The 12,456-nt window shown below is 34.4% G+C and overlaps 1 protein-coding gene across 1 annotated transcript in view; it reads right to left on the bottom strand.

Annotated features, from left to right (window-relative positions):
* Positions 1–5,466, bottom strand: part of LOC111692027 — a 12,604-nt gene extending 7,138 nt beyond the window's left edge. The window contains exons 1-4 of the mRNA XM_023455709.1: positions 5,387–5,466; positions 2,878–2,995; positions 470–862; positions 27–425 (exon numbers count right to left, since the gene is read on the bottom strand). Of these exons, the coding sequence (XP_023311477.1) occupies positions 27–425; positions 470–862; positions 2,878–2,995; positions 5,387–5,466 (990 nt within the window). The remainder of the gene's footprint in view (positions 1–26; positions 426–469; positions 863–2,877; positions 2,996–5,386) is intronic.
* Positions 5,467–12,456: the final 6,990 nt, after the last annotated feature.

Genomic DNA, 12,456 nt, shown 5'->3' with positions numbered 1-12,456 from the left:
CGACAGTCCCCCATGACTGCACTAACCTTCCTTTCCTTCAATGCGGAACTCACCCATTCGACCACGATAGGCGATGTGCCCCGGTCTTGGAGCGAGTTGCATATGGTCTCAGTTTTTGCCTTGTCGAAGGCACCTTCTATGTCAAAGAATATTGCCAATACAACCTCCTTGTACTGAAGGGCCTTCTCTACTTTATGTGTGACACTATGTAAGGCCGTCTCCGTGGACCTGCCCCGCCTATAGGCGTGCTGGTTCGTGTGGATTGGGTATCTACTCAACGCCCCATCCACCAGATACCTGTCCACAATCCTTTCCATCGTTTTAAACAGAAAGGATATGAGACTGATAGGCCTAAAAGACTTCGCCGCAGTGTAGTCTTCCTTCCCAGCCTTGGGGATGAAGACCACCTTGGCTGACCTCCAAGCCTGTGGGACGTAGCCCATCGCCAGACTGGCCGGAACACCCTCACCATACATGGCAAGAGAATGTCCAGGCCCCTCTGCAAAAACGACGGGAAAACTCCGTCCGGCCCCGCTGCCTTGTAGGGTTCGAACTCATTCACTGTCCAGGTTACTGCCTCGTCGCCAATGAGCTCCTCGGCCAGGAGCCAATCTGCTTGTGGCATTGGCTCCGCCCTGGTGCCCTCGACGACATGGCCTCCACCTGAAAAGTGAGTTTCCAGCAGAAGTTCTAAACACTCCTCGCTGGAAGTGGTCCAAGTCCCATCTTCCCTCTTTAATGATTCTAATTTCTCCCTTTTGTCGCAGCTTAAGATCTTCATTAATCTGGCTGCCTCCGGCAGGGACTCCAGCTCACTGCAGTATGCCTTCCAGCCAGATCTCTTGCTACGCCTAAGTTCCTTCTTAAACTATCGCCTTGCAGTTTTGTAATCGTCCCAAGAGGTCCCTTCCCCTTCCCTGACAGCTCGGTTTACCGGGATTAACTGACCTCGTAATATCTCGCAAAATATCATCATTATTAAGTGAATTATCGTTGGATTTTACTATTAATACAGCCGAAGTTGTTTTTTGGTGACTTTTTTGTAACATCACTATATGATACACTTTTTCCAACTTGAGATATTGTACTCACGTTTTTCTCCACTGTCGCCTGTTCTTCATACCTATGAATTATAGCCTTTTGCAGATTATGCGAATACTCCAGCTCGTTTAATAATTTGTTGATAAGAAATTTTTCTTTATTTAGGCTTTCTATTTCTTTATAAAGTAGGGCAACCTCGTTATTTTCGGCACCGTCGGTTCCTTGCTGTGTTGGACGCCAGGCATCTTTGCAGTTGTCACAAAACCAAAATAAATTTTGACTTTTGTTTAGTATTTTGCACCACGAGTCTCTAATTGATACACAAACTAGATGGTACCTTCTTTTGCAAAAATTGCATATGATATGTTTTGAATTGACAATAAAATTATCAGAGCAGCGGTGACACACGTCAGTATCGACCGACATACCGCTCGAGTGGTGGTGAATGTGTTACTGGAATTCTGAATATTATCTGAAGGTAAGTTGTTATTATGTTTTATACGATTTTTAGTGACTAAGTATGTTTGTATATTCACCTAGATATTTTGTATAAAGATCAAAGTTTGTTTTGTTCAGAAAATATTTAGATTCACTTAAACTCTACAAATAATAGGTATCTATTGTTGAATGATATGCAATGCTGGTAATATGGGCCTTTTGTGGGTCCGAATATGGGCCAGGGCCTATATTCTCCCCTGATTTTGAATTCAGTTCTTTTTCCAGGTTGACTATGCCACGTAACAAACCAAAGTTTTTACCAAAGAATTTAAGGAAACAATGGAACTCCGAAGACATGATAAAGGCTATGGATAGCGTAAATAACAAAAAAATTACATTTGCGACTTTTGTATATAATTTCTTTCTTTCCAATTTCTGTTGTTGCCATTACTCTTTTGTATAATCATATATGAAGTGTGTCTCAATTTTTAGGTGTATTTGTCAAAAAATTTGTTAATAATTTATAAAAAACAAAATAGGGGTCCATATTCGGACCTTCTCCTCTACTGTTTCGAGTCCAAATACAATATAGTTCCGCAGCCGGCGTAATCGATTCGAATCAATTGGACCTGATTCGGTTGAGAATCTGTTGCATAGTCTTCACCACAAATACCTGTTTCAGCGAATACTGAATGAGTCCGAACTACTTTAACAATCTTAAGTCAGCAGGATAGTTTGTTTTGCAACATATGAAGTAGACAATGGAAACTGCTGGACTGGTGTATTTTATTTGATTGTTACTATATTTTACTAAGAAAGAAATACATTATTTTATTTTAGTAATTACCACTATTTTGATTTTATGGTTATCGTTGAAGTAATTAAACAAAACTTGTATTTAATTCACCCATGTTAATAATAAAAAATGTAAATGTTAAAGATAATAGTTTATTTTGTTTTTTTTTTATTAATTTTGTATTTAGTGTAGATATTTATTGTTTTTATATACATTGCACTTTGCCATCTTATAATTGTTTTCCTAAACTGTGGGATAGTGATGGTGTGTTCTACATAAAGAAATAAATAAATTAATAATTTAATTTTGTCGGCGATGCATTACAAAATATGTACTAATACTGATTTGCGTTACGAACCAAGTCCGTCGATGTAAATTGCAATCACTTTTAAAAATTCTCAAATCACAAGAAGAAGTTTTTAGAATTCGAGTTTCGAGTCCGAGTACAGTAAAGTCCCGCAGTCGTCTTTAACGTGACACGGACTCGAACCAGTTGGACGGACCTGTTCCGGTTGATCATTCGAATCAGTTACATAGTCCACACCACAAATACCTGTTAAAATGGATCAGTTCCAGTTTCGAGTAGCCATCTCACAACTTACTGTGTCACTAATCTCTAGTTCAGTCGTCAGCCACCCGTCGTCGCAGCGAGCAGTCGAGTCCACCGCTAGCCCAAGGAAGACCACCGTCTGGTAAGAATGTACAATGTACCGTACAAGCCTAGAAATAAGGCTGATTGATGGACGATATCATGATTTTTCGATATCAACGTGATTCGTGAATGCCATTTTTTTAATATCAGTGATTTTAAACCGTGACGTGATCAGTGATCACGGTTTACCAGCAATGCATGTTGTGAGTTGTGACTTGTGACGTGATGTGACTAATACGTTATTATTATCGTTATTCGTTATCGTATCACATCACATCACATCACACCCACATACCATCGATTAGGTAGATGATCATATTCTTGCTCATTCACATTCAAGTATCAAATATTCATTCCGTTCTATACTAAACTGTGATTAGGTCACGGTTTTGGTAGGAAGTTAGTAACAGTCGTGATTCGCGATTTTGTAATATCATTGATTAAATCACTAGGCTGACTGTGAGTTGGAAATTCAGTTCATCTCTACCTGTCGCAGCGAACAGTCCAGTTCGCCAGTATCAGGAAAATCGCAGAAGTAAGTAAGGTTCCGTGCATATGTAATGCGCAAGTCTCCTGAGGTGACAGGAGACCATACGTGAGCAAAACGTTTAGGTAACCCTAGATTTTCATTCCTGTGCAAAATCTAACTCTCTCTAAACCCCTGGACATACTGTGTCTTCACTGCAGCTGCCTGAATAGTGGCGTGTCTGCACTGTAAATAGAAACTGACCCCCGAAGTAATCGCCGCCATTCGGGCATCATAGTGACCTACGCGACGCACTTTGCCGCCGAGAAACAAACGAAGTGATAACGTCACAATAACTAGTCACAGTATAGAAAACAGTAAATTCACTCCTCCTCTTTTGTGGACCACAACCCCACTGCTCTAAAAGTCCAGTAAAGGGACGCGTGATCTATGCGTAATAGCAAGCCCAGCCCCTAGTCCACCAACAAGCCCAGCTTAGCTTTCAGCTTTTGAGGTTCGCCTACTTACGCGTGGTCTCAGCGCAGTCACTTAAAGCGACATAAAAATGAAACTAGGGTTCAATTTTTTATAAATGGGTTAGATAGGCAGTGAATTTACAGTTTTCTATACTGCGACCTAGCTATATGATTTTTGTTCTGTTAATTTCTGACCCACCACCAGTTCAATACCACAAATACATAGAAGCTTCGAGATTCCTGATATGCACGTTTTTCTTAATATTTAACAAAAAACTTAAACTGACAAGTTAGGTCATGTCCTATTTCATAAGAATGTTTCTATTAAATTTTTCTCTGGCTTAAGTCACAGCGCATGCGGGGAGCCTAGAAACGAAGTGCGCACATTTTACGCATTTTTTTATAATGGTGGCGTGTCATATGATATGAAACGTTTTTTGGCATTGCAGCGATTGAACTATTTACAACTGTATTCTGAATTACCTATTCTTGCATTGTATCTGTGACGTCATGTTTGCAATTGGATAAAACAGTAGGTTAGTATAGTCTTTCCGAAGTCAGTTGAACCTGTATAAAAATGCCTGGCAATAAAGTTTAATACTTTCATAGGCATCCCTAAAAATTTTTCTGCTAAAGGTAAAAAATTATAATAATTTGTATTCAGGGTGGTCCGAATATTATGTAGGAAACTTCGAGGGCAGATAGATCTCTTTAATTTAATATATATAAGCCCCGTTTTAGAGATACAGGTTGAAGTTGTTAAAAAAATGATTTTTTTGTTTATATCTCGGGAATCTATTAACCGATCTCAATAAAATTTGGTACAGATAATGTTTGATGGTAGCCCGTACATTCCCTATGAGCTTTAAAGGTTCAACCAATTGTGTACGACTGGACAGGGGTCATCCATTTTTTTACAAAAAAAACTACGCCACTGCATTTTTTACAAGTCATTGTAACTAATTTATATTCTAATGCACAAAATAGGTAAAAAAGGTAACTTGAATTTTTTCCCTAAGATTCGCCGTTCTCAAGTTATTCATACCAATACAATCCCCTTGTGGCAGACACTTCTAACAATGTAATAATATTACAAGAATATTTATGTTTATAAACATAAATATACTTATGCTTAAAAGTGAGTGTAATTTGTAATCACATCAACAAAATTATTTACACTCCTTTCTACACCACCTGTGAGGTAGTGTTCCCGGTGTGTATTAGTTTTCCCTGGAGGCCTAATACTCTTTACAAATAAGTACAGTTTAAATCAAAATAATAATAAAAACATATTTACCAAGCAACAGCAACTAAACAAGAAACAAAATTAGCGATACGTATTTACAACAATTGTTCAAAATGCGAACCACCCACATCGATACATTTCTGTGACATCTTCTATTAATGGAATAAATTGAAGCTAATATCATGTGGTGGTTTTCTTTTAATTCATTACACCCATCTTCTTCGTTGCAGTAGTTGTGGTCTTGTATTTGTTGGAGTAGAATAAACTTTACATTTCAGATAACCCCATAGTAGTCCAGGTGGTTTCGATATGGCAGTCTGGCTGGCCAAGACACTGGATCCTCTGCACCATTATGGTTTACATTGGCATATGGTCTTCTACCTATCCATCACCCCATATAATTTTCATTAAGTCATTCTTATATTATTCTCCCAGAATGCGCAGGACCACCATCAATTGTATCCAGCTATTTTATCGTATATTTAATGGAACATCCTCTAATGATTCAAATAGATGGTTTTCTAGAAAGTTTAGAAATTACTGGGAATTTAGACATTATTGCGAATTATTTCGAGCCACATGATCACAGAAAATTCGCGTTGAAAAGATTTTGTCCGAATTTCATGAGGATTTTCTTGTGACAAAATATGCATATTGTGAAAATTCATTACCCCTCGCCTTTGGTAAATGTACATTTATTATTATTTTGATTTAAGTTGTTCTTATTTGTAAAGATAGTGGATTAGGCTTCCAGGGGAAACTAAAACGCGTAAGGAACTCTACCTCACAGATGGTGTGGAAACGAGTATAAAGTGTAAAGAATTTTGTTGATGTGTTTACAAATTCCACTTACTTTTAAGCATAAACATAAATATAATTGTAATATTATGGTTAGAAATATCTGCACAAGGGGATTGTATTGATATGAATAACTTGAAAATGGCGAATCTTAGGGAAAAAATTCAAGTTACATTTTTTACTTATTGTGTGCATTAGAATATAAATCTGTTAAAATTACTTATAAAATGCAGTGGCGTAGGTTTTTTTTATAAAAAAGGAGATGACCCCTCCTAGTTGTACACCACTGGTTGTATCTTTAGAGCTCATATTTTAGGGAATGCAAGGCCTATTATCATAGATTATCTGTACCAAATTTTATTGAGATCGGTTAAGAGATTCCGGAGATATAAACAAAAAATCAATTATTTTTAACAACTTCAACACCCTGTATCTCTAAAACGGGGCTGTTCCAGACCAATGTTTATAAGGCAAACACATATTGTTTTAAAGAGATCTATCTGCCCTCGAAGTTTCCTGCATAAAATTCGGACCACCCTGTATAATGTGTAAAAAATTTCTATATGTTCATTTGGCCAACAACATATTTTAATTATTTATGTCCACAAACCATTTTATTATATTGACAGTAAATTACGTTTTGTTCCGTTTTAAAAGGTCTCCAAAATGCCATGTTGTAACAATATTAGTAAACAAAATATGTCTCATATTTCTCCCTTTCGAAATTGTAATATGAATGATTAATAGAATGGTGCCTAAAATAAATTAAAATTGTCTGAATCACACCAAATTCCGCATTGCACTGCCAGGCGACTTGTCGACAACTGCAATTTACGACGCAGTCGACCAGAGTAACTGTGCGTGAACACCGTTTGTCCGCACATGCATTCTTAAACTGGGCGTATACATTTCTACCACCTGCACGTTTAGTTCGACCAGACCTGTATATGTGTATGGCTAAATAAATATGGGAACAAGTTTTTCAAATATTTCAATGCTGAGTTGCTGCGTAGGGACCGAGCCTGGTACATAGTGTCAAGTTCTTGGTTCTTCAACTGAAATCGGAAAGACTACCTGTATACTGACTATACCAACAAGTTGCTAGAAATTTTCAACATTTCTTGGAGTATGCACACTAACAATTTTTTGTTGAAAAACTGTTAGCTTTTCACGAAAAGTCCTTTAAAAATAAAAGATCTATTAAGTACTATTCTATTATACTTTAACAAAGCGAAAACTGAGCTATCAAAATTTCGTAAGTTTTAGTTGAACATTTTGTTTTCAAAGTACTTTTTTTATAAAAAGTTTTTGTATTTTGACGAAAATAAAAAGAACGACATTGTGGTCTCATCATTGCAATTCAAAACCCAAAAGAAAAATAAAAGTTGCATGTCGATTTTTCGTCTTGGTAGATATTATGGCTAATACGAAATTTGAATTCTCTACGAAGCGCGTCCAAAATATGTTTGAGTTTAAAAAATCCACTTTCTTCCCTAAAAGTAAAACCGAAAGTCAAAATTTTCTGTTTTCTGTGGATAACTTCAAAAGGAACAAAGATAGATCGACCTTCTTTTCGGCAAGTTATTCGTTATTAGTTCTAAAACTTTACCTTAATTTAATTGTATATTTTAAGAAAACCAACATCACAGTAGTGCGACTCGAAAAATGGGCAATACAGAGTTTAGTACTTAGTAGATAGTAGTACCTATACCTATCATGTTTTCGATGTCGAGCTGACTCTATGTAAATTGGTATTTTCACGCTTTTGTATCGAACTGAATAAAAACAAATAAAATAATATCAAGGCAAGTGGAATATCCCAGATATTTAACGGATAAACTCTAGGAAAACATACACGTACATTGTTCGTGAAAGGGAAATTCCAATGTAGTATAATATGTAGATTAATGTATAATGAGATGGATGTTAATAGCTTTAATCTGAATTAGGGGTTATATCTCGTTTGCGACAATACATATTTCTCGCATATGAGACCGACATTTCTACAATTTCAAATTTTTGTAATGGGGACAGTGTGGGGGTGAAAAGATAAAGATAATAATAATAATTCTATTTAAATCTTAAACGTACAGACTGGATATAGTTTAGAATTATACAGAGCCTTCATAAATTCAGTAATTTTGTTTGGAACAGTAATTTTATTTCCTTCATGTTGGGAATAAAATAAAAAATTATTAAAATAAGATGAACATTACATTAAAACACAACATTCTGTTATACCGGCTCGTGATTGGTGTAATTTTTCGGGAAGTTTCATTCAACCAAGCAGCGATGGCCTTATCTCGAGCGTAGACATAACGGTTTGTCATTGTTCATTATAAACGAATCGTTAATATCGGTGACTCCAAGATTTAGAGAATTTTCATCATACCAGTCCTGTAATGTTTTTTGCCAAAGTCCGGCGTTCACGTGGCTTATAAACATTTATGAAGGCTCTGTACAGTAATATTTTATTCCGGATGAGATCAGATGACCGATACACTGCGAGACAGAGCCTTCATAAATGGTTACAAGCCACGTGACTAGTAATTTTGTATGGAACAGTATTTTATTTCCTTCACGCTGGCAATTAAATTTCGGTAAAATTAAAATAATAATAATAACCTTAAAACATAACATTCTGTTTCATTGGCTGTGATTGGTGTAATTTTTGACGAGATTCTATTTAACCAATCGGCGATCGTATTATCTTGAGCGTAGACGTAACGGTTTGTCATTGCTCATTGTAAACAAATCATTGACACCAAGATTTAGAGAATTTTCGTTACTAGTACCATAGTATAAGTATTTACTTATACAATGCTAGTACCAATCGTGCAATGCTGGGTTGTTTAAGCTCGACGGTCACGTGGCTTCTAAACATTATAAAGGCTCTGTATATGGACCATGTTGTTTCATTGACTTTCCATAAAAATGGTATTTGAACTTAACACAGAAACTTTAAACACACAATTTGTAGGAATTTTATTACACATAATTGTAGTGTCAGTGAAACACATGATTCATATATTCAGTGACGATGAAATTGATGTTGAGTGGTTTCTATAGTCATCTATTAGCTGATTTTCAATAAATAATTCCAATGAACTGTCAAAGTAACACCATATTACAATATTATAATAGCAATTAAGTGAAGACAGTTAAAAGATTTTAAAGTTCATACCAGGAAGAAAAAACATGAATATATTTGCTGAGGTTTTGATACAAATTTATCTTAGATCAGGGGTGACGTACTGCCAGCCGCATACGACTTTGGGTTATCAAATTGTGAAAATTTTGACATAATTTTATAAAACGTATTTTGACGAAGAGAGACAGCAGGCAGTATAAACAAATTATAAACAAATAGTGGATATAATTTACTATTGACAAACAAGGTAATAATAACTAAAAGGTAATATGTATGATATACATGACAATTTCATAAATTAAAAATAAAATAAAGCCTTATGCCAAAAGGATCAAGGGTTATTTTTATGAAAATAGTTTTGCCTAACCAAAAAATCTGACATTGAAAAAACCAGACAAATATAAAGTACAAAAACACATCACTTTATATCACCACAATTCAAATATTAATATATAATATATATAATAGTAATATAATAGTATACATAATTTTCAAAATTCAAAAAATTGCATTTTCAGCATACATTGTGAATGCAATAAACATTATGTTGCAAAGACTTCTCGACCTGTGAATACATATTAGAATACATGAACACAAAAATTAGATTAAAAAACAAGGATTTGAGAAATATAAAATTTGCAATCACGCTTGGGAAAACAGTCTTAATATTCAATGGGGTTCGGCTAAAATTTTGGAAAAGGAAAATAATACCGTTAAAAGAAAATTAAAAGAGACCACGATTATTCTGGTGAATGGTGAAAGATGTGTGTCAAATTATTCTATGAACTTGGATCCTTGCTGGCTACAGATGCTAAAAGATGAAGTAAGTAATAATAGAATAAACATCACATATCTCTAGCTACGAAAATAAACAAAAGCAAATAAATTTAAAGTGTCAAGGTAACTAAAACGAAAAGTCAAAAAAGTTCAGAAGTCGTCACCACCACCATAAACACCATAGCCTAAGTGATTGATAATGTTTCATATAATTTTAATATATCAAATATGTAGTTCAAATTAAAACAGTATTAATAACCGTTAAATATCTATATTTTGCATTGACGAACTTAAATGAGGAGAAAATTGACATAAAAAGTCTACACTACTAGTGTTAGTGTTTAATAATAATTAAATAAACCTGGCATTATAATATGCCAGAGATACCTCTGTTACTTTATTTTATAAAAATGACACTTTCATTAATTTTCCTCAATAGCATCCAAATTGTATGAAAACAACACTATTTTCAATAACATTTTGTCTTTTCATTATGGTGATTTTTTTGCCAAATGAACTGTACTGTTTGGCGTTTTTTAGAGTTTCTATCGATGCAACTAGTGTCGTAATATGATGCTTATCTTTTGCTTGTAAAATTAAACCAAAATCAGTTGTATTCCGACCTATGTACGTATTAATTTAATTCTATTTATTAGTTTTGGATAGTGAACGGATGTAGTTACAGCATGAGACGACTGTTGGATATACCAACCGGATATCCGAAAATAAAAAGAATGAATTACACCCTAATTTTGTTGCGTAGGTATTACGGTTTTTCTTGCCTCCTCTATTATTTGATTTAACTCGAAAAGCACGCTTGTTACTTCCACAACATTAATAAATAAATCTTTGTAGAATTACTATTATTCAAGTATTATGTCTATTATGTATTAAGTAATTACACAGTTAAGTTAATCAACGATAAGGAATGATAATATTCAAGAATCATGTACCTACTGATTCCTAGCCTATGAATATTAACTACTTAAACAGATAACGAACAATCCAAATCCGATGCCGATGTTAACAGTACATTAAAAAGGTCACACTCTAGATCTCTGTAGATTGTTCGCGCAACCGCGAAGTGGCGTAAATATTTGCCGTAGTACTACGAACTGAAACTACGGGGGGAACGAAAGCGGCAGGCTGACTTGCGCTGTTTACTCTTTGAGGTGTAAGTAAATTGCCCCGGGTTTAATTTAAAAACTATTACAGGAGGTGTAAAAAAATGTGTAGTTTTTGTCACGAATATTAATCTATAATGAAACTTAATGCGAATAGTAGATACTATTGTTATTAACTTGTGACGTACTGCAAGTATTAAAAAAAGGAGGGATAGTGGTATGAGATTTTAGTTGAGTTTCTTATTACTAGATGGTGCGATTAAAGCATGTCGAACTGGTCACAGTTATATTGTATATATGCTAAATTCGTTTTGTTTTTACATATTTTAAATTACGAGTTAAATTATGATTTGATGCTAAATTATGATTTGATGCAAAAGTAAAAAAATACTGGTCAATTTTTTTTTCTACGTTATTTTCTATGTTTAGTTGAAAATCGGTTACCAAAGTACCTGCTAACCAAATATTTCTTTTGATGCTCGATAATTGACGTAATCAAGGAGTTCTATCAACTGTGTTTTACAAAATGAAAACATGTTTTTCCATTATCATTAATAGGAGTTACATGAAATTTGGAACTTATATGCAATAAGTAAAACTAATTTTGTAGGTGAGTCGTATCCGAATCGTATTCGAATCTTATCGAATTTAGGAAAAGTAAAAAAATCCTGTACATGTCAACTTATTTTACAATCATTTTCCAAAAGAAATTTTAAAATATGTAGTACAGTAAAAAGATTTTAAAATAAATCCAAACCTCGACATAATACAGGGTTTTTTATTTATTCTAAAACAGAAGATTTATCAAGTAACGATGACTAATAAAATTATACGAATCTTAGAAAGAAATTGTGACACAAGCATCAATGCGAGATACTTGAGATAAAAACATCACATACGCAGATAAGAATCCTACAACTACCTATTGTCATGATGGCTTAAATATTATTTTTGTAACTTGAGAGTGTTTTTCACCTGTCTGTCCAATAAATTTGTATTAATTAACAAATCAGCATTCAGACCAATTGAAATTAACATATCAGGTTATTTGTAATAGAGTAATCTCTAGAAAATTTTTCATTATGAATGACGATTACCACCAAGCGCAATAACATTTCCTTACTCCCTCTCAGATTACAAGGTAGCTGTATCAAAGTCACTTACTTAAGTTCTGTGATAAAGATTTTGATCTTCCTTTGGAAACAGACAGTTGTTTCGCATTATACATATTCATCGTTACTATTATATGCAGTGGCCGTTTCTATAATATAAGGTCACTTGGCCAGTGACATTCCACATAAACATACAGTAATAAAGATAGATTCAAAGTATTAATAGAAATTTGTAGTTTAAAAGCATACTTGTATTTTTAATTAAAAAATATACAAAGGTAGAGGGCAAGGACATAATAGATACAAATTGGCACAAAACAGTCCGATATCAACAGTCGATTGTCGATTCTTGTTATGTTTATATTAAACATTTAGACAA

The sequence above is a fragment of the Anoplophora glabripennis genome, unplaced genomic scaffold (assembly GCF_000390285.2).
Source record: "Anoplophora glabripennis isolate ALB-LARVAE unplaced genomic scaffold, Agla_2.0 scaffold656, whole genome shotgun sequence".
NCBI classification, from domain to species: Eukaryota; Metazoa; Arthropoda; class Insecta; order Coleoptera; family Cerambycidae; genus Anoplophora; species Anoplophora glabripennis.
The sequence above is the reverse complement of the archived record's forward strand: the minus strand, read 5'-3'. Positions and strand labels throughout refer to the sequence as shown.